General features: G+C 42.1%; 1 protein-coding gene across 1 annotated transcript; it reads left to right on the top strand.

Moving 5' to 3' along the window:
* The first annotated feature begins 1,858 nt into the window (after nucleotides 1–1,858).
* LOC128412335 (integumentary mucin C.1-like) lies at nucleotides 1,859–23,404 on the top strand. The gene is made up of 11 exons (XM_053385243.1): nucleotides 1,859–1,996; nucleotides 3,364–3,510; nucleotides 9,370–9,492; nucleotides 11,054–11,206; nucleotides 11,767–11,922; nucleotides 13,184–13,330; nucleotides 14,832–14,998; nucleotides 19,294–19,441; nucleotides 20,997–21,143; nucleotides 22,216–22,365; nucleotides 23,161–23,404. The coding sequence occupies exons 1-11, from the start codon at nucleotides 1,930–1,932 to the stop codon at nucleotides 23,166–23,168; spliced, it is 1,413 nt and encodes a 470-aa protein (XP_053241218.1). The 5' UTR covers nucleotides 1,859–1,929; the 3' UTR covers nucleotides 23,169–23,404.
* Nucleotides 23,405–23,644: the final 240 nt, after the last annotated feature.

Below are 23,644 nucleotides of genomic sequence, written 5' to 3'. Positions count from 1 at the left end.
AGGCTCCCTCTCTGTTTGACTGTGTTTCCCATTGATTAGTTGTACTTTGATCTGAGAAAGAAATTGCAAGAACTGTACAGTAATTCATAAAACATAAGAAATGCAATTGTTCACTCTTTGTCCCAGAAGTAAATGAGAGTCTTGAACACTTTAACAATCCACAGGGAACTAAAACTGATCTTATACATTAAATATTGTACAACTGTGATGAAGTTGCAGTGCACATCTCCATAAATGTTTTAAATAAGACTTTATAATGCTGGTGTGATCCTGCTCCCCACCCCCTCCATCCCACATTCAGGTACAGTTCTGGTACAAATAGCTTCTTTTCCTAAATTAGGACAGTCTGTTCTGCTGGTAAATCTTTGCAGTGTTTTCTCCCCTAAGAAACAATGAGCAAACAGCACCTAACTACTTGTCTCTCTATTCTAGAATTAAATCTAAGAGATTTATTTCACTGTATGCAAGTCAAATATGCTGTTTAACTTTAGGGAAGGTTATAGGCAGCAGCTGTAGCCAGACCCACTGTGAGTACACAGCTTTGACCTTGGATTGAAAAAATGCAACCAGAATTTGAGTTTAAGAATTGGCAATATTACACATTGCAGTCCTGTGATGAGCATCTCTTGACTTTATGGGGGGAAGGGGAGAAGCAACCCTGCAGAGTGTATGTAATTCTTCCTTAATGTAATCTAGTAGTTACATTATGTTAGTATTTTTAGACTGCTTTTCTGTTCCAAAGGCTTCAAAATGGCTTAAAAATTAAAAACAAATGGCTAAAAATGACAAATGCAAGTATCAGCATGACCACCTCTGACCAGATAAATACAATAGAGAACCAAGGAATATATATCTCTATCTATATATATATATAGTCAATGCCAAAGACCTGGTGAAATATTACTATCAGAACTACTTCTCTCTGCTGTAACATGTCTCCACATGTTGCCTAAAGCCTTTAGGGTCGGAATTCCTTTGACTAAGTGTGTACCCTGTTTTAATTTCACTGGAAGTGGGTGGGGGGTTTTTTGCGATATGTGATTTTTATTGCCATGTATGGTTTTATTTACACATATATACTGACTAAAGGGGCAGCTTAATTTTAATAGATGCCCCAAATTCACTGCTCTGCATCCAATTTCTAGGGCAGCCACCAGAACTACCACATTTCTTATGGAGAGCATCTTAGTCATCATCCCCACAGGTAGGGAAAAGGTGGGAGGAAAAAAGACGCACACTGCGTCCAGATAGAGTCTGGCTACTTCCTTAGCTATGCAGAGACCTGCCATTCAGGGCCATCTATCTTAATCCTGCCAACCAAAGGGAATCTGTCAGGTGACACTTGTCTGAATTACTTGACCCACTCTAGCAGCCTCTTTTCATACCACTCATGTTCACAGAGCTAGGGGGAAATCAAAATGGCAAAAGCAATCCATTTGGCAGACATGGGTTTGTATAATACTGGGGATCTCTTTTCAACTGCATGTGTTCTACCTACCCTGGCTCATCAATGAATGGTGTATAAACAGGGTGTATGTCTGATCCCAATAAACAGGGTGTATGTCTAATCCCAAAGCTCACTCCCATGACACACTGGATTTAAAGAGTAAATGCTGGAGCCTTGGGTGGAACCTGCCTATGTGTAAACAGCCTTTAGCAAAGTTTAATATCTGAACCAGTTTTCTTTTCTTTTAGAACTGCTATCAGGGAAAACTAGTCACAGTGAATGCTGGTAAATGTGTTAATGGTCTAATTTTAATCAAAAAGAGATATCAGGAACAGGATTCCAAAAAGCACCACCTTAGGCAAATATTCTATGAAACCAAGCCAACAAACACAGCCAATATATAAAACAAAACTCTCTCTGGTGTGGTTCTCATTTACAGATTCTCCACCTTCCTTTCCTTGAGGCTGATCACAGACGCTGCAATGGGAAACAAAATGATCTGGGTTCTGGCCATTTTGACCATTGTAGGGCTCAGCAATGCCTTGCTGCGTAAGTGCATGCATTTTCAGTATTTCTTTTATCATTTATATTATATGAAAAATCAAGTGGCATACAATGAAGCTACACTAGCGGTGCAAGCCTCTGCAGTTCTGCTTGTAGCACTGCAGCCAAAATATCAGTTTTAAAAGGCGGGTGAACTTTCTCTAATATTTTGCTAGATCTGGCCATCTTGATGGGGCAGTATTGGAGAGCGATCTAGGAATGCATTTCTGTGCAATTCTAATAAAGAAGGCTTCATTCCTGTTTATGTTCTGAGCCCCCAAACCCTGTATTTTGAAACCAAGAAAACCTGAAGTAGGAGTGTTTAATAATGTGTGAATATTATGAAGTTGGTTTTATTTTATTATAGGAATATAAAAAATAGCTCACCCACATTTACTCTCTGGTTATTTCTAAAGGGGGCAAGAGGTGGGAGGAGATTTGTCATAGACGGCATTTAGGATGTTGGTAAGTTTGCTCAGACAGGCGGAAATCAGGGACATGCAAAAGAACTGGAATTGGTGCCAATACATTCCATGTGGCAGTGGATGGATGCTGTGTCTTCTAACCATAGACAGCTTCTGGCTTCTAAATGTCCATATATTCTAAAGCTCCTTTAACAAATATACAGCCCACACTAACCAAATTAGCTCATTAAAAATAGAATTAAAAAGAATGAAAGCTGGGAATTTGTGGCAGCTACTGAATCTTTTGTTATATGGCATATTATGGCATTTTTTTCCAAGTATACAAACAAATATACCCATGTCCAATGTTGGATATGTAATATCTCAAATAAAATCATGTGGTAAGCTGAATATGTGTCTGAAAATAATAATTTTGGTTTATCTATATATCGGGCTTTCAAACTGATTTTGATCTTATTATTGCACACATAATAATCTAGCAACAAGGTTCTGATCATTAAACCTATGTTGCTGCCATAACAGGCCATTGTGTTATTCTCATGAATGAAGAGAATTTTTCGTCTTTTCTAGAGCAATGATAGGGCAGGTGCTTCTTTAAGAAGTTGTGCTTTCATTCTTCATTCTGAAGTGGGGGCTGTGTTTGTGTGGCAAACAGGGAACTCTCCCTTCTTCTGGTTTAATATGCTGGCTGTTTGCCATAATAAACATTGACTGACATTAAAGCAATGAATGATGAAAATACCAGGGTTACTTTTGCACTAAAATTATCAGTGTTATTGTGACTAGAATTGTACTTAGTGTGATGATTACAAGAAGATCAAATAGATGTATTTAAAAAGCAAAGGAGTACATGAATTTATGAGGGTGCTTGGTGCCTATATAAAGAGCATTCATGATCATCTCCCTCACAGAAAACAACTTGTTGATATCAAACTTTGCTTTAAACAGCTTCCGGACAATGCAATGTTCCAGCAAGATCAAGAGAAAATTGTGGCTACCCAGGCATTGGCGAAATTGAATGCAGTGCAAGGCAATGTTGCTTTGATTCAAACGTGATTGATGCCCCCTGGTGCTTCAAACCCATTTCAATAGAAGGTTAGTATCCACAACTCTATTTCTTTTTTGGATTCCAGTGTCAAATACATTTAATGTGTGTGATTTTTGGCACATAAAAGTACAATATGAATGTCTTGTTATAAGAACTTAAATTATTCTAAAAGTTTTCATTAACCTAACCTTGGCACAAGGCAGGACTGAATCCCAAAATCAGTTTAAAGTTGTGCTAGTCTGCTTCTGACATTACAAGTATTGGTGTTGTGCAGGGAAGAGGTTAAAAAAGATGAATGGACTGCTGTTTTGGGTGGCAGCTAAGTGACCTGTTCTCATCACTAAAATTCTATTTATTTTATGTTGATCATTTGGGAAATGTTTGGAACATGCATCAATATGTTTAAATGAGAATTTTTTTAAAATGCTTGAGGCGAGAAATGCTCTGATGAAGTGCATTGTGTGGCTGATGTTATTCTTTCACTTTCTCCATCCAGAGTGTGTGTTATAAGGAAGGGATTCAGTGATAGTGGGACCCACTTCTCTACACGAAGAAGCTGTGCACAAGGCACTTCATCATCACGGACCTGTTTCTTGACAATGTTGGCAACTGAGATCCTGCAGAATTCTGAGACTAATTGAACCACTTAAACCATGCTATAGATTACTTCTTCTGATTCTCCCCCCCTACTGTTCAGCACTTTGCTCCTTTCTGAAGCAATAAATCAAAGCAAAAGTGTGTTGTGTCCTTAATTTCTGCTTTCCTTCTCTTTCTTTCAAATTCAGACATTTAGTAGGATGCACCCACCCTCATCTCTATACATGCTTGCCAAGTACTTCCCTATATTGAAGAAACAAGCCTTTCCAATGCACAATTGTGGAGAATTTAGATCAAATGTGCTAGAAGAGCTGTTTTTCTAGGGTAGGGAAATCATCTCCCGCTGTGGCCCTTGCTCTGTTCTGCCAGAGGATAGTCTGTTTGATAGCACTGGCTCAGAAAACTGGCTACTAAGTGTTTACCAAAATAATCAGGTGCACAGCATTAACAACTTTGGGTGCGAGTCTGGAGGGCAGAATGCCATCATAATATACCACATGGGGAAACAGAGAAAATACCAGAGCTTTCTCAGAAAAAACCCCCAAAATGGTAAATTGCTCTTTAAACGTTTAGGCTATCCCAGAGATGTGTGAAGCGATGTTGTTAAGGACACAAGACAGCGATTGACTCATCTTTCAAAAAGAACTGCAGTCAAAATCGGGCAGCGGGCCAGAGAAAAAGAAATGCACACCAATTACTTTTATGTTTTCCCTGAGTTTATGATCATTCCATGTGACAATGGCTGGAGTGAGAGATTTATTCCAGGGAGTCTTGGCTGTATAAGGGATGAACTGTATCTCTGTTGTGCATTCATCCCCATCTTTGCACATTTTATTGAGCTCAGCCACCATTTATAGCACAGATGGGCAATTTGTGGCTTTTCCAATGTTGCTGGACTCTAATTCCCAACAATCAGGGATAACATGAGTTGTAGACCATCAATATATGAAGGACCACAGATTTCTCATCTCTGGTTTGTAGGCTATACTAGTGTAAGGGAGCATTGTTTTGTTGCATCTGGTCTGGTATCTCCATACAAAATCATCACCTACAGAAAAATGCATCCTAATCTTGTGATGGATGTGTAGAGTGGCTTGTGCTGCCATACCATAATAGAGAGGAGACTGCCCACTGGGGAGCGGGCTGGCTGGCGAGGCCCCCTACATTTAGAGGCTCTAGGCTTCAGCCTACTTAGCCTATACATAAATCTGGCACTGAAAACAATTAAGTTTCCTGTAGCACTGCATGAAGTATCTTCTGGGAAGAAGTGCCTTGCCTTATGTTCTCTGCCCAAATGCTTATCTACCTGGCAACAACTTTGTGCTGCCCTTCAGCATTGCATCTGATGATGGTGACTGTTTATTGCCTCCCAAACAGAGCGCTTCCTCCTGGGCGGACTCCGGATGCAAGTACAGCTCCAGAGGTCATGACATATCTGGGTACTGATTGTTCCTCTGGATCGGATTCCTCATAGGATCTGGTCGGAGGACAGTAAACTAGCTGAACAGCAGATAAACATTTGGGAAGCTTGGCTTTCTGCCCAGAGCATGAACTATCACATATAAAAAAGCCCTTTGTCCTTTGTCCTTTTAAAAAATGAAGCTTGTAGGCTCAGTTCAGACATGGTGTGACATCACGGCTATTAGACGCTGATCTGCAAACTAAAAGCCATTATTCAAAGAATAATCCTTGGGACTGAAGAAGACAGGAAATTTTCTGTTATCTAACATCTAGGTCTAGCAGCACCAGAATCAAGCCACTTATGTCTAGCTTCTCACCATTTCAAGTAAGCCAAAATTTCTACGTATTTCTTTTACTTACTCTGTACATTACTTTATGTAAATGTCAGGGAACTGCCATCGGCTCAGGGGGGAGAGGGGAAAAGCCGGATGGATTACAGAGAGCCCCCAAAGATCGTGGGAAGCAGCTCCTCCTCAGCGGAGGAGAGTAACCATGCCTCCAGTGGAGAGGAGCTTCAGGGCTCGGAGGAGGCGAGGCGGTGCCAGGACACCTTGCCTGGGCAAAGCGAGGAGGAGAGAGGTCCTCCGTTACCCACGCCCTCCTTGCGCAGTAAGCTTTCATGCCAAGAGGGGAGGCGCAGACTGGGTGAAATATACTCAGAGTCGCAAAGTGATTTCATGCTCTTTATTCAGCTCATAGTGGTGAGGAGGAATGAATGAATGAATGTCCCCTCAAAGTATCTGCTTTATATACATTATTTACACAACGGGCTGCACATGATTGGCTATTTCCAGAATTCTACTGTAAGCCAATCAAGTTGTGGATTCACTTCTATCTGGAGCATGATTGGGTGGTTCCTGCCAACCAATCATACTGCTGCATTGTTCTAGGACCAATCAGACTGCTGCATTCTGAATCCTATTGTTCTAGGACCAATCAGACTGCTGACTTTTGGATCCTATTGTTCTAGGACCAATCAGACTGCTGCAGTTTGGATCCTATTCAACTCAGTACATAACACTGGGTGTCAAGAAACTGCTTTACTGGGAAAGGTTTAAGGACCGCCCACTCACGAATTCTGCCAGTGAATGAGCCAGCCATGGGAGAGTGGTGCTCTGGACAGATAAAGTTAATTTTGGCATCAAAAGCAAGGCTTCACAGCCGAGCAGGGAGGCATTTGCCTGCTTGCTCTTAAGCAACTCCTTGGAACCCTAACAGTAAATCATTGCCATATGGTTTCAAATGATGCTTAAAATGTATGCCTCAAAAAACTTTTTATACTATTTTGGAAATAATATCTTTAGGTTAATATTTTTTTGACTCTCAAGAGCAAGATCTGGAGTGTTATCATTGTTCATAGTCCCATTCTACAGATCTGTGCACTTAGATGTGAGGCATGTACACATATATTCACCAAAGAGATGACAACACTACAGCAAACTCATCCTCCAAGTGGTGATCCTTAGGTAGCTAATATGACATTATTCCACGCACAAGGGGGAGGCATCAGCAGAAATACAAAAAAGTAAGAAAGTAAAAAAGTTTTGGACTGATATGGACTCAACATGTTCAGTGGCCACAGAATGCTAAGTGTCTGTTGGCAGGGACATAGAAGATGGGGGGATGGAATGGAAATGCCATGACTGGCTTCTTGGAGCACTTTATACAGCAACTTTTTTTTCTTTTCAGTTTCCACATGTGATTCTATGATTCAAAGGGATGTCACAGTGACCCGATCCAGCAAGGATTACTCAGAATACTCTGGATCAGGACATTTTTCTTTTACCCTGTTGGCTGTGTTTATCAAAACACTGTGCTGTATTGTTGTAGTCAATACTGTTCTAATTTCTGGCAGAAACATTTGTGGCAAGTGTTAAACAATTATTGACTACAACTATATAACTCAGCAGTCTTATAATTTTATATAGTTTACTTAAAGCATGGGGAACTTATCCCCTAAAACAGATAATTTAGAAGATTGTTGTCCTAGTCAGTGCCGGATTTACGTATAGACTAAACAAGCTATAGCTTCAGGCCCCACTCTCTTGGGGGCCCCCCCAAAAAATAAAGAAAAAACCCCTGGATGTACATTTCCAAAATATAAGCTAAAAAACAAATAAAATAAAACCTACATACAGCAACAGTGTTGTGTGTTGTGTAGGCTCCTGTGATGTAAGTAATGGGCCCCGCCTGCTAGCCTGCTCCCTAAAATATCACTGGTTTGCTCATTTCTATATCAATTGCTTTTATAAAATACATATTTTGTTATGTGCAAATGGCTTTAGATAGCTATTAGGTCCATAAATTACCATATAGCATGTATTCAACACAAAAAACAGAGACAATTTGTTGTTGACAAAGGGCAGCTGGACATATAAAGGGCCCCATTACCTTCAGTAGCTTAGGGCCTCATCAAACCTAAATCCGGCCCTGGTCCTAGAGTAACAGAAAAGAGAAGAAAAAAGGATTAGCATTAGCATTTAGACTAAGTGCACCATAGTATGAGGCCTGGCCAGCAATGGATGCTGTGTGGCTTGTAATCTTTTTGTACAACCTGGACTGGAATTGTGCTAAGCCCTGGTGAAGTGGAACACACAGAGCACGGACTTGATTCCTTTTATGTCACAGTGGGAGGAATTCAATGTAGCACGGAGCAGATCAGTCCAACAACACAATCATTTGCCTTCTCCTGCCTGCTGTTCCAAGGTTTCTCTTGACCCCCCAGAGCCAATTCGTGATGTGTGGAGGACGCCCATGGAGTGGAGAGAGGAGGAAAACCTTAAGGCACTAGCAGAAGTCCCTATGCAAGCTTCCATTGGTGTGACTCATTGATCGAATCCTGCCCGATCCTTCCTATCTTTTGGTGCTGGGGTTACTTGCTTCTTGTTTTTCTTGCCACTTTGGTAAAGGAGAAGCAATGATTCCATGTATCATGTGGCTGACTGGTAATGAAGGGATGTAATCAAATGCCAGTTCTTCTCTGAGTAAACCCATTAAAATTAATGGACCTAAGTTAGTCATGCTCACTAATTTCAACAGGTCTATTCAGAGTAGGATTAGCACTGAATACAACCCAAAGAGTTTTTATTTCAGGCCGTTGTTAGTGTTGAATCATCACATTAAATGCAAACAGAGATTCCTCATTGGCTAGACAGGTGCACTCTGTGTATGCCATACCATTTATTTCTGAGGCTCATAATTCTAAATCACATCTGCCCCTGCTCTGTTTAAGCTCTGTAGGCTGTGTCATGCTTTGATTGGGTAGAATATGACCTAATCCACACTTTTCAGGAAACCGATCCTGTTTTGTTCTTTAAATAAAAATAAAAGATAAATTAAATTGCAATTCTTCCTGCATTTTGTCACAGTGAGGACTTCATATCATCAGAGTCTCCCACTGCACTTTACAAGCCTGTCGTTGGTTTGAGTACCACATTCCCAAATGTAGAGACAATTAATATTTTTAAACCTCATCCATATCAAGTATGACTGGTGAAAGATTGTTCAACACCCTTAAAAGAGTCCATTACTAACGTTTGACTATAACTCAAGATCACTGAATGAGCTCAACCATTTTAGCATTACAAAGGTCTGCATTACAAAATGTAGGTTATGACAGATTAATTGACAATTATTATGCATTTAGCTCCATCATAACTTTGGACATAGTCTTGTTTATTTAGGTGAACAAACAGGATCCTCCCAAAAGGACTGAGCACAGGACCCTGTGGACCGTAAATCTGCCACTGAACAGCATTTTTTCACCGATAAATGAACCAGCTTAAGTATTTGTATTATTTTAATTTAGGGATATAAATGTAATGTAAACATATGTTATTTCAGATCAGTTTTCTTGGAAAGTATTAAAGTGAACAAGCTGGATATAGCAATGGAATGCAAGCAATGGTTATTGTTGATTGCTGCCCTGTGCTTAGGATCTGTCTGTTCCCAAAATAGAAGACATCCACCATGTAAGTATATATTGCATATAATATTTGTTTCTTAATAAACAAAAGAAGCCGAGTTAGTGACGAACAGCAAAGTGATGAAACAACAGGCAAATGCAGTCATCTATAAATTGTTACTTAAATAATTCCCATAGAAGAAATTATTATTTTCTTTCTCTCTATGTGAGGTCAACTGAGGATAACCTTGAGTGCCACTGTTGTAGTCCATAAATTGCTTTAGGCATTCTTATTATAGCTTCATAAACCCATGCTACAGTGCCATGTCCTATAGACACCCACCCAACCACTGTCGCCATTACTGTTGACAAAGAGAACAGAAGACAATCCACACTTGCTGATCAAACATTGGTTTGTATAAAATGATAATGTTGGCACCAAAGACAAGGAGACTGTACCAGCCCCTGTGAGGCAGGTATCTGATGGATGTGCAGCAGACTTCTTGCTTGTTGTAATGTTAAGCTCCTGTTACTTATAGGCTGCATTTGCTTATCCCAAACTGTCAGGGGCTCAGGAGCAGAAGCACAGGGGAGAGAGGAAATGGAGAGCAAAGGGGAGGGATCCGAGGGGAGCGTAGGGGAGTATGACAGTGACCCGAGAGATTCCATGAGCTTCTCCAGCGAATCAGAAGATTCCCAGAAGGGGGCACCGATGGTGAGGGCAAGGGGGGTCCCAGGGGGGACGCACCAGAAGCAGGGGACCAGCGGGGACTCCCAAGGCAGCAGCGGGGGATCAGGACCAGCTCCCCCACCAGAGTGCAGTGGGGGGGAAGAGTCACATGAGTCAGGACCAGCCTCTCCTCCAGCGGGGAGAGAAGATGAGTCAGGGCTGACCACGCCCCAATCGGAAAGTGGGGAAACGGAGGGGAGGTCAGTTCCAGCTAGCCTCCCCGAAGGAGGGAGTAGTGACAGCAGTGTAACGGTCAGAAGGAAAGTGGGAGGCTCGGCGTGCGCGCGGGACGGCAGGAAGGCGCGCGGGACGGCAGGAAACCCGGATTGGGAGCCAGGTCCTAAAGCCCGACGGAGGGAGGGGGAAGAGTCAGGGGACTCAGCGTCAGAGGAGTCTAGGAAGGGAGAGACCCCGACGGGCAGGCGGAACCAGAGGAGAAAAGAACAAAGGAGGAGGTGGAGCAAGGCTAGAATCTTAAACTGGTGTCGGGGGGAGGAGATTCAGATGGAGCTTCGGCGGTCTAAGGTTAGAGATGTAGCGTTGCACGCTGCAGCTGTGGAAGTGAAACTGAACTTCAATAAAGACTTTTATACTAAACAACGAAGCAGCGTTGGTCTTCTGTGAGCTGGGACCTCGGGCAGCGCTGACACAAACTCTCACATTAAAGCTCAACCAGTTACAGCCAGATGGACTCTTCACAATAGGAGATAGGAGCCTTGTGAATTGGTTGAGATATTTTGAATCCATGAAGAAATGCAAAGTCTTAAGGGACCACATGATTTATTTTCTACAAACCCAGCTCACAACATGACACACCAACTGTCCACCCCACATTTGGTTACTTTACAATGGAATGGTAAATATGGTTGCTCCAAATGTAGCAATTCCTTCCAAACAGATGCATGCCAATGTCTGATGGATGTCAAGGCTAGAAAGAGGTGTGATTCCACTTCTGCAGGCATCACTGCAGAGCAATGCACAGAAAAGGGCTGCTGCTTTGATGCAACTGTGCCTGATGTCCCATGGTGCTTCAAACCTTCTGGAGAAAGAGGTAAATGATACACAAAAGGTTTGGGCGAGGAATGGGAAGTAGCTAGGGACAGGGTAGAAATTAGATTCGTTTCACATGACCTAATCCACACTTTCTGCAACAATATGAGAACCAAAACACAGCTGTCCAAATTTTGCAAACAATTCCACCAGTTGTTCACTCTGGATTCATGAATTTAGTGAAGGGCAGGCAAGAAATGGAATAGCTAAAATAGCTAAAGATGTGCTCATCATGCTTCCTGGGGGAGGGATTTCAGAGCCTGGTTGCCACCACAGAGCAGCTGGTCTCCTGTGCCATTTTACAGCACACTTCAAATAAAGAATGTACTTGGAGCAGGGCTTTGCATCTCAACACATGGGACAGGCTGCAGTGCAAAGAGGCAGTCCTTCGGCTGTTTGAGCTCTGTGCCAGGGGGGTGGGTCTAAGCTCCAGGACCTTGATTTAGGTCCTTGGATTTTGGTTTTGATGAGCTTCATTTAAGCCAACAAGGAGTTATTTCTCAACCTAGGCCAAAAGCAACATTACAAGCTGCCTAAAACATGGCATATGGTTTCTAATAGCTTCACTCCAATATGCAAAGAGAATGATTGAACCACAAGCAAGAGTGGACTGTGGCTATCAAGGGATCACGCGCAAGAGGTGCAAAAGGATTGGATGCTGTTTTGACCGAAAGGCTTCCGACACATCAGTGTGCTTCTATCCCCCAGTGAATGAGGGTAATGACTTTGTGTTAATGTTCTCCGAATTCAAGAGGGGAAATATAAGCCCATTCACAATCATGTTCCTTTAAGTTCTTATGTAACCTGATGTCACGTAAACAATCAATAGCTTTGTTACAAAATATTATTATTATTATTATTATTATTATTATTATTATTATTATTATTATTATTATACCCTGCCCATCTGGCTGGCTTTCCCCAGTCACTCTGGGTGGCTTACAGCACATGTAAAACATAGTAAAATATCAAACATAAAAAAAACCTTCCTGATACAGGGCTGTCTTCAGATGTCTTCTAAAAGTTATGTAGTTCTTTATTTCCTTGACATCTGAAGGGAGGGCGTTCCACAGGGAGGGCACCACTACTAAAAAGGCCTTCTGCCTGGTTCCCTGTAATTTCACTTCTCACAGTGAGGGAACCACCAGAAGACCCTTGACGGAGGACCTCAGTGTCTGGGCTGAATAATGGGGATGGAGAGGCTCCTTCAGGTATACTGGGCCGAGGCCGTTTTCGGTTTTAAAGATCAGCACCAACATTTTGAATTGTGCTTGGAAACGTACTGGAAGCCAGTGAAGATACTTTAGGACCAGTGTTATATGATCCTGGTGGCCACTTGCAGTCATCAGTCTAGCTGTCGCATTCTGGTTTAGTTGTAGTTTCCAAGTCACCTTCAAAGGTAGCCACATGTATCCAAACGAGAGATAACCAGGGCATGCACCTATTGAGGACTGGCTAATGGAAAAGGAGAGTTCCTGTTCCACAGCCTGTTTCTTCCCCAAGAGAGCACAAGGCAGGCAACAGTAAGCCTCAGTGGCTGAGGATAGCTCAGTCAGTAGAGCATGAGACTCTTAATCTCAAGGTCATGAGTTCAAGCCCCACATTGGGGAAAGGATTTCTGCATTGCAAGGGATTGGACTCAATAACCTTTGTGGTCTCTTCCAACTCTACAATTATATGATCTCTGTTCAGAACACTGGTAGATAGAAGTGATTTCTGCCTCCAGATTCCTCCAAATGCCTCCAAATTCCAGTCCAATGTAGAAGAGAACTCCTATCCACATGATAGTGAGAAAATAGGATTGGGCACAAACATTTGACCAGTTGTTAATTGTTTCTGCCTAAGTCATGGTCCATAACAATTCTTTTAATGGTTCGTGTATTCTATGATTAAAATAACCAAACAGATAAATACATGAAAGGCACATCTATAGAAGTAACAGAAGGCTGGCAGTAACATGATTCATTCTTCTGAACAGTTTCCCAGCATTGTGTAATGGACATGAGCGCAAGGGAAGACTGTGGATACCCAGGCATCACTGCCGAGGAATGCCAGGGAAGAGGATGCTGTTTCAATTCATATGTTGTTAGTACACGGTGGTGTTTTTACCCAACATCCGTAACAGGTAAGGAGCAGCAACTTGCTTGTGACAACAGATGTGTCTGAAAGAGAGAGGGATGAAGTATGCCTACAGAGAGAGCAGTGTAGGGACAGCATCTTGATCCATGTCCATAGAGTTTCTGTCCTGGAATGAGAATACCAAAATATTGGAAGGACTATAATATTGCATTTACTTGTTGTTGAGATATCACATTTTTATTGCAAAATCCATATTTTCCAGAAATAAAAGTAATGGAATTATGAGGATTTTGCCCTCTGTATTTTTGAATATTCTGATTGTATTTGGCAAGTCAGTGTTAGCACAGGCATTGTCTGGTTGCTACTGGAACTGTTTCCAAGGACACTGGGCTGCAACTACAGTCTTGTGCCATTTTAAATTTTTTTTAGTTGCACATTTTTCTCCCCACCACTTCAGTTCTGTGTGTATAGGATATGACAGCATATCTCCAGCCCCAGTGTCAGCTGACTCCAGCTTCAATTATTTTATTTGTTAAAAAAAAAAAATCTTTTTGGACAAGCACTGTGAAGAGATGTGCTGGTCAGGTGCCATCTTCATTCACCTTAATGCCTCTGGGCCCCACCCCATCACAGAAACAGCGGGGTGAGTCCCAGAGGCATTGGGAATGATGAAGATGGCAGCAGCTGCCACTCTCTCATCTAGTACTTGTCTTAACAATTCTGGTCTGAGGAGGAGCCAGAAAGGTAGAGCTGCCCTGCTTTCAGCATCATGGCCCACCGCTATTGCCAACCACCCACACCCACTGTCATCAGCTTCCTGGTAAGCTTGGGAGTGTATCAGAGTGATGCTAAGAAGGGCTAACTGAAGGGCATCCGGCCATAGCTCTGCCCCGCCCCCAATCCTAGTGCTGGCCCTTGATAGCACATCTTATAAAAACAACAAGTTATGATTGTAGAAGTAAATTGAAGTAAACAAAAGATCCAATTGGTTTGCAGAGTATTTTGTATCAAAAGCCTTTCCCATTTATTTTTCATTTGAATGTATCTTCTTCATCTATCTTATGTTCTTCAGAACATACCAGGATCTTATGCATTCTAGAACTCAGACATATCCAATAATACTGGGAGGAAATAGGCAGAAGAACAAATTTACATTGCAGGGTGCAGAAGCTTTCCTGGCTATTAAAGTAGATCAGCATCTACTTTAATAGTTAGGAAAGCTTCTCCCATCCATGTATAGAGGGATCCTTCCTTCCTTCCTTCCTTCCTTCCTTCCTTCCTTCCTTCCCTTTGGAGTCTTCAGGCTTTCACAGTATAAAGTAAATTCCCCCCTGCAGTGTAAAGCTGCATGGTCCAGAACCTCATCAGCTTTTGTGAGAATACTATAATATAATATAGACAGAAATTGATACACATTCATAGAGGAATTATGGGGCAGCTTCACAATCCAATTAACTTTTTTTAAAAAACAACAACAACAACAAACAACACAAAAATAAAAAACTCTGAGTCAAAAGTTCTTCTTTCTCATTCTTTTTCATTTTAAGGACCTCCCAAGATGTGTGGAATGGCACCAAACAAAAGGGTGGGTTGTGGATTCCCTGGCATCTCTGCTGATGAATGCTTGAAGAAAGGATGCTGCTTTGAACATTACCAGTATGCCCAAAATGTTCCCTGGTGCTTTGAACCTTTGGCGAGGCAAGGGAATTTTTCACTATGAAGAACTGGAAGTTGTTTGGGGTGGCTGAAGAGGATGCTCTGCAGAATAAGGGACCACAGGATTTCCCTTGCACTACATTTTTGTCTCACCTTTTCCATTCCCATATGTATAAATAGCAAGAAGGAGTCCTCATATGCTATGCTAAAATATATTAAACTATCAAAATATCCAGTGTTCATCTTTGTTGGGTTGTCTGACACTAGTTCTAATTTCTCCAGTAGGAAGAATGTGAGCATATGTACTAGAAATAATAATAAATAACAGATCGGTGGAAGGCTCAAGAGACTAAGATTAGCCCAGCACCAGCCAGTTCATGCAACTAAATTAATACATTTGGAATGAGGATCAAATAGACATATATGGAGTTTGTTGTGCAATCGCTTCCCCAGACACCCTGTTTCCACAACTGCTGAAAAATAGATGAAACCATGGAATTGTCAAGAATATAAGCTGGGGGTGGTGGTAGAGCGGTGGAAGGATACAAATATGCAGATATCTGCGGGCTGAGTCCTCAACAACCTATGGTGGGCTGCAAAGGTTAGGCATCATCCTCCAGCAATCTCTCATGGGGTTATATGACCAGGAGCCAATTTTTAGTCAGATAGCAGATCCAACACCCATCTCCCAGTGTTGCTAATAGCCAAGGATAAGGTGGTTCAGAGGCACAAAAGTATTCTTAGAGAAAGTGGGATTCTAACTCTCAGAAAACTGACATTCTGTCTAGCACTAGCATTGGATTAATATATCAATCCACACATGTAGCAGTGAGCTGTACACATGCGACTGAGCATGTAAATTCCTACACGCTCATCTTCCGAACACATGTTTGGTGCTGGGTGTGGTGGTGGTTGGAATGGCAACTTGAATTTACCCTCATTAGATATGCAAATAGCAACAGAACCCTCTGACATTTGGCGGGTTGGAATGTAGCCTACAAAGGTAGGAGACATTCACATCTGTTACTCCACCCATTGTTCTCTCGGACCCTGCCTGCCACTGGAAGCTGCTCGTTTGAGAGTTGAGAGTGTGGTGTAGTGGTTAAGAGTGGTGGACTCGTAATCTGGTGAACTGAGTTCGCGTCTCCTCTCCTTCACATGCAGCTGCTGGGTGACCTTGGGCTAGTCACACTTCTCTGAAGTCTCTCAGCCCCACTCACCTCACAGAGTGTTTGTTGTGGGGGAGGAAGGGAAAGGAGAATATTAGCCACTTTGAGACTCCTTCGGGTAGTAATAAAGAGGGATATCAAATCCAAACTACTACTACTACTACTACTACTACTACTACTCTTCTTCTTCTTCTTCTTCTTCTTCTTCTTCTTCTTCTTCTTCTTCTTCTTCTTCTTCTTCTTCTTCTTCTTCTTCTCCATGAGGACTGAAAAAGATTCCTTGCCATCTGAAATAGCTTCAGAAGTTCCACCAATGAAGACATTTCTACATCCAACTCTCAGTGATCCTCGGTAACATCTGAAGGAGAAGTTGTCCAGGGGAAATGTCATGGGCTGTAGATAGATGAAGCTAATTCTTGCACAACTTCACCTGTGCAAGTTCCCCTTCAACTGTTTCAAGAAGTGCTGCATTCTGTCAGCTGAAAGGCACATCTAGCTAACAACACTTCTTTTCCAATGTCCAAAGCCACTCAGATAGCAAGATATTGGTCATAGATATCATTACTACATTGAAAGGAAGCCTGAAAGTTAGGGGACAGAGCACCTTCTACATATGCCCCCATAAAAAAAGAAAGGAGAGGGAACCATAAAGGGAAAGAGATGGCACACTGAGCTTTCTCGTTATGCCTGAAAACCAGCTCTAAGGAGGACACCCTCCCCAAACTCTTGTTTTCTAACTGAAACAGTGTTGGAAAAAAAGGTAATGGAGCTGTTGTAACAAAGATAATCACTTTTGTAAGGAGTTACCAACTCTATGTTGCTGCTGTTTCAAACAACGTATCAAAGCCCATATCAGATTAAACTGTTTGTTGGAGGTACCAGACTTGTATTTACATACACAGTTACAAAATCCAGTGACCTCCGTTGTGCAGTCCTCACATGCTAAGGGGTGTGTAGGCATACAAAGTGCCAACTCAAAGATAAGAGGAATAGTTAACAATTGACTACAGCAGTGACCTCCACTGATAGCGTATCAGAGCTATGACACGAATCCCAGATATTTTCTGCCCTGTTGCCAGTCGAGGAGCAAAGATCTTCATTTTTTCCATTGAAATATATTTTATACTGCAGTGTTACTCAAACTGTGGGCTGCAGTCCCAGAAGTCACATGGGGGTTTCCAGTCTGACTGGGGGGCATTGGTGGTACAGCCTACCCCCCAACTGCAGTCATATAGCTTTTTGGATGGCCTGAGCCTGGCAACTCCCAATGTATGCAGAACATGGGAGCAGAGGTTGGTTAGAGAGTGAGGCAATAGCCAGGGTCAGAGGGGGAGAAAGGAAATGGAAAGAGATGAAATACAGTCGTACCTTGGTTTTCGAACAGCTTAGTTCTCAAACATTTGGCTCCCAAACACTGCAAACCCGGAAGGGAGTGTTCCGGTTTGTGAATGTTCTTTTGGAACCCGAATGTCCGACGCGGGTTCCATAGCTTCCGATTGGCTGCAGGAGCTTCCTGCAGCCAATCGGAAGCTGTGCCTTGGGTTCCAAACGTTTTGGAAGTTGAACGGATTTCTGGAACGGATTCTGTTCGACTCCCGAGGTATGACTGTAGATGGCAGGCAGACAGACAGACAGACAGACAGACAGACAGACAGACAGACAGACAGACAGAGTGGTTGTGCCAGTATGAGAGAAGGAAGATAAAGAATGGGAAGGAGAAAGGACAGACAGACTGGGAGAAGGGACAAGGGAAGTGCCTAGGACTTCTGCTGTGCCCTTTAGTCCCTTTGATTCATCCCCCACAACCACAACCTTCCTTCCTTCTTTCTGTTTCTACCTTTAATGTGTAGGAGACAGAGTGCATTTGGGCATCTGTAAAAAAAACCCCCACAATTGGTATAAAAAGAATTCTTGTGCAGTTCTGCGCACGATCACATCCAGACTGCAGTTTTTTTTGCAGCACATAAGCAAAGCATACATGTGCATCAGTAAGAATGTAAATAAATTGAAGGAATAGATAGCCGCAGCAAACTGTTTGTGTTCCAGATCTAGAACCAATTTCAGAAATTCTCTAATTAAACTGGAATTCAGGAGCAATGGAACTACACAGCAGAGTGAACATCCAGGAGCAAACAAAGAAGCGAATGAAGAGAAATGTTTAGCAAGTTGGCACTTTACCCTATTGCCTTAAAATGAATCAACAAAATATAGAACTTGAGTAAAGAAAGAAAAAAGTTTGACGAGGGTCGAAATTCTGAAACTTAAAATCATATTTTGATTTTTTTCATAATGTTAAACATTATTCTAGCATCTTTATTATTTTTAAAACATAATACTATGAAAACCTGGATAATTTCATGGGTGAATGTAAGTAGTCCCGAAGAATTGCCTTGATCACAAAAACTTCATATGAATTTTGATTTAGGGCTGAATATTGCTATTTGTACTGGTCTAAATCTGATGCAGGGACGCGGGTGGCGCTGTGGGTAAAAGCCTCAGCGCCTAGGGCTTGCCGATCGAAAGGTTGGCGGTTCGAATCCCCGCGGCGGGGTGCGCTCCCGCTGCTCGGTCCCAGCGCCTGCCAACCTAGCAGCTCGAAAGCACCTCTGGGTGCAAGTAGATAAATAGGGACCGCTTACCAGCGGGAAGGTAAATGGCGTTCCGTGTGCTGCACTGGCTCGCCAGATGCAGCTTGTCACGCTGGCCACGTGACCCGGAAGTGTCTGCGGACAGCGCTGGCCCCTGGCCTCTTGAGTGAGATGGGCGCACAACCCCAGAGTCTGTCAAGACTGGCCCGTACGGGCAGGGGTACCTTTACCTTTACCTTTAAATCTGATGCAGAAATACAAACTATGGCTAAAAAGCAACACTTCCTTTTATGCATGCCTATTTAGCTTTCTAAAATAGTTGCCCATGTGAAGCTGCTCAGATGTTTGGAATGCTGACTAATGTCTCCTCTGAGGTAATCAACAGTCCCTGACCAATATCGTTTATCTACTTTCATTTGATTCTTACCACCCAGGTAGCACCACCTCATATGTTGCCAAACGCACACACACACACGTATGCAAAACCCCTTAGATACATTTTCTAATCAAATGAAGAGAGATACTTGAGGTGGAGCATGGCTGAAAACTTGTTATCAGACTGTTGAACACAAACATTAATTGCGGTATAAAATAAGACCCATAGGGACTGTGAGGTACTTTCCTTGATTTTAAAGCTTGCTTACCAAGAGCTGGAAGCTACGATGGAGCAGAAGGGGGTCTGGATACTTTCACTCATTTTAATTTTAGGACTTGGTGCATTGGCCGATGACAAGAAAGCTCCACGTAAGTACCTTAAGAGCTGCTTAGATTATCCTTCCTTATAGTGCATTAATGGAATGAAGGCATATGTTGCTTATTCAACTTGCCAATATTCGGAATTGGATGAACTTGCCCCTGCTGTTGAGAAACTTTAAGGCCAACTTCTTACCAACATTAAGAGAAGCACAACGAAGTCCCTTAATCAATTAGATATATTTTATAAGAGTGCACATCAAACTGGGTAACAGCTATAAAATATGGAAGGTTTCTCCCCCTGTCCCATAAGGAAGTAAAGGGTTACATTCCGCTGTGTGGGCAACAGAAAAATTTCAATTCATTTCAGTGATATCAGCGATGACCTTTACAGTTGAAGCTAAGCCAAGTCACTCAGAAAGTGGAACCAGCCACGTCCGAGAGCTCAAATTGCAGGAGGGAAAGGTTGCAGACCATTAACAAAATCCACAAGCCTTAGCTCCCCTAAGGGTAACAAAATAATGCCCACTTACAACAGCATTCCAAAAACAGGGGTTAAGGGCAGTGGTGTTCTTAGGGGTGACCCAGGGGGAACTAGGCCCTGAGCTGTTTGCACTGTTTTAGATCTCCTGCGCCTTCTCTTTTCTAAAAAAAAAAACTTTTAAAAAAACTTTACTTACAGGGCTGCTGGGAATGCAGCAAAAGCATATCACCAATGAGACCTGAGTCATCTACCACCATCATTTTCTCATAGATCTAAAATCTAAAATCTCTACATATACATTAGGATATGTACATAATGCAAATGTGCATCATGAACCTGCATTCAGAATCTTTTAAATACCTAGCAATTTGCCTCCTTAGAGGGGTATTGCCAAAAATACAAGAGCTGTCCCATACAGGTGCTGCTTATGATTTGGTACCTAAGAGAGAGGGATAAAATATAACCCCAAATCCCACAGGAATTACCTGCAGGGAAATTACCTGTCACACACAAATTCACAAAGGTGCCCTTTTAAAATGTGTTGGGGAGAGGGTGATTATTGGGTTGTTTTTGTTTTTATTATGTATTTTGCTGTTTCAGATGGTGATTTTATGTTGTGAACCAACCTGAGACTTGTGTGTATACGGCAATGTACAAATGTAATAAATAAAAATAATAATAAAATAATAAAGTGTTCTAAGATTACTGGAAACATGTGTTGTATGATTTCAACAGGCTAAACCCCTGGCATCACTATTATGAGAGGAGATCTAAACAAATGATTTGCATTCTTATTAGATAGAAAATTCATGAACCCTCTCAGCCACGGAGCCTGAACCTGCAGGAACTGAAAATTGGGGCGGAAGGGTGGGGAGAGCCTTGTCCTCACAAAGGCCAGCTCAGCTCCAGAGACTTTCCTGCTCAACCCAGCACTCACAGGGCTGGGGTTTGCATGCATATCTGTGCCCCTCCCCTCTTTTAGCCATTGGGTGTTCAACTGAGGGCTACATTTAGGCAAATATCTGAACAGAAGGAAGTTCCCATTGAAAGGTCAATGAGACCTGCCAGAGACTACCATGTTCTCATGAGGAAAGAGCTAACCATGATTTCTGTTCTCAACAGCGGAATGCCGATGTCACGTTGATCCCAAAGCAAGAGTTAACTGTGGACCTCCTGGAATCACTCCCCAGCAATGCCGGGATGCTGGGTGCTGCTTCAGTTCTGAAGTTGCAGGAGTGCCCTGGTGCTTTGCTCCAAGCCCCCCAAAATGTAATGTATTTTTCTGAAGTATACCTGGCTTTTCTGAGATACTAAAAATGATACACAGGTCAGAGGGATGGAATTCTGCTATCAGGCATTCAGTTAGTCTTGTCTTATAGGCAAACATAGAAACTGTCCAAGGAAATATGAAAAACCACTGTTTCTTAGTCACTGGAACCCTGCCTGATGTTAGACTTCATGCCAGAGCCTGAGAGAAGTAGTAGATAGATAGATAGATAGATAGATAGATAGATAGATAGATAGATAGATGATAGATAGGTAGATAGATGATAGATAGGTAGGTAGCTAGATAGCAAGAACACCATTTTTGCTTATGATGAACCTTTAGGTATGAAGGATTAATAAAATACCTAAGCTGTGTACAGTACACCAGATAGCCTATTCCCACAGCTGCTTAAGGATAATGTGGTTATATAAGTACAAGCAGATGATGGGCTGCTCCCAATCAAGTCATACTAAGAGAAGACCTTTTTGGAATCAATGGTTTTACTCTGAGTATGATTTAATCAGATACAATCCAATGCTATTCAATTTGTCCACAGGGATTATATTTCTTTCCTCAGCCTTTGTTATGCTTTGCTAGAAATGTGAGTTGATTAGTGGATTACTATCTAAGCTCATCCTAGTTTGTGCACGAATTGGTTCAGGCATGTAAGATGAAACTAATGACAGCCCACATAGAGGAAATAATCACAAAATACAGGTAGGTAGCCATGTTGGTCTGACACAGTTGAAAAATATATATAATAAATTGTCTAGCAGCACCTTAGAGACCAACTAAGTTTGTTCTTGGTATAAGCTTTCATGTGCATGCACACTTCTGCATGCACACAAAAGCTTATACCAAGAACAAACTTAGTTGGTCTCTAAGGTGCTACTGGACATTTAAATTTATATATATATAAATTTAAATTTATATATATATAATCACAAAATAGTTCATGTATCTTGAGCTCAAATAAAACAGAAAAGCAAGGGCAAAAGCAGCATCAGCTAGACAAAGACTACGAGCAACACTGTGACCTTGATCCACTAATCTTCAGGTAACTATTCAAAACAGATAAAAAGGTATGTCCTTCAGAGGTGAAAGTCAGGAAGAATTGTGGATACCCAGGAATCTCTGCTGCTGCATGTGAAGAGAGAGGATGCTGTTTTGAGTCCCGTCCCCCCGCAGTTCCATGGTGTTTCTTCCATGTTGAGGTAGCAGAAGGTAATGTAACAAACATATTTTCCCCCTTTGCACAAATGGAACAAAATTTTGTCCTGAGGCACGTGCTACTACTTGTATTTAGTTGCACATTATATCTTCAAGAGACTATACTACCAGTCAATAGTAAATGCCTTTCAGTGTGAGCATGCAAGCAATCTGTAGCACAGGACAAGTGCAAATGGAAAGAAATCTGATGCGAAAAGCTTTAGAATAACTGCATACACCCTTCCCCAAATTTGGTTACTATCCCTCATGCAAGTCCATTAGTATGAGCAGGGAGGGCAGTAATTCTAGTCCTGGGGTGAGGATAGGGACAGTCTTGTTGGTCCCACCCATTGTTGCTTACGGATGGATTATCCCTGCAGCCTTCCATGCATTTGGGCTGGATGTCTTCAGCAGGGAGCCTTTGTACTTGTACAGCAATTTTAAATGATCTAGAACTCTGATCCTCTAAGATTCAACACCACACAGGAAGCCCACACAAGTCAAGCAGGCTGTCTGCTGCAAAGGGTCAGCCCAAACACATGGAGGGGTGCAGCAATAGACCAGTAGGAATGTGACGGGTGTGGTCAGGCAGAGTGCCCCTGCTTCCTCTCTTGCATGAGGGGAGCAAATGATTAGGCCCATGGTCTGTATAAGCATGCGTAACTGAGTACAACATATTGGGGGGGGGCAGAATATTAAAAACAGCTACCACGGAACATTACCCCTGCTGTCACTTGATTTGATGGAGGTGGACAAGGGAGAGCTAAACTACCCCAGTTCTTATACTTTTTGTTTTTATTGCCTTTTCAGAATGTTAAAACAAAGCTTCAGAAATGGACATTTGCACAAGGAGCATCTCTGCCAATGGAACAATTCAAAAAGGAAAACATGTCATCATGCACATTGTGCTCTTGTAATTCTGACTTCCACGACACTTTGCTTTGCCTTTGCATTCCCACAATAACACAATTAATCACATATTTTGTCTCCCACTGCTCACAATATTAGTGCTTGGCATCTTTTCAAAGCAATAAAAGGTTATAATAAACTTTAATTATTGATTTTGTGGGACTTTTTTCTGTATATATTAATGCAGCCAACATCTGCCTCTTTTTAAAGCATTAGGCTGCTTGAAGCATCACTTTATTTCTGGAATCATGGCATTGCAGAGTTGAAGGGGACTCTGACAGTCATCTAGCCCATCCCCTTCTGTAGCTGGAATACAAAGGTTCTGCATACAACAGGGAAGTTTGCTACTTACTGGTCTTAACATTTTCAATGCACTCGGCATATG

This window comes from Podarcis raffonei, chromosome 4 (genome assembly GCF_027172205.1).
Source record: "Podarcis raffonei isolate rPodRaf1 chromosome 4, rPodRaf1.pri, whole genome shotgun sequence".
Taxonomy (NCBI): Eukaryota; Metazoa; Chordata; class Lepidosauria; order Squamata; family Lacertidae; genus Podarcis; species Podarcis raffonei.
This window is presented reverse-complemented; position numbering and strand designations above follow the sequence as displayed.

Coding starts and splice junctions, on each gene's coding strand:
- LOC128412335 (XM_053385243.1), top strand. CDS start 1,930: ATGGGAAACAAAATGATCTGGGTTCTGGCCATTTTGACCATTGTAGGG. Junction 9,493..11,053: donor AAATAGAAGACATCCACCAT/GTAAGTATATAT, acceptor CCTTCCAAACAG/ATGCATGCCAATGTCTGATG. Junction 13,331..14,831: donor TTACCCAACATCCGTAACAG/GTAAGGAGCAGC, acceptor TTTCATTTTAAG/GACCTCCCAAGATGTGTGGA.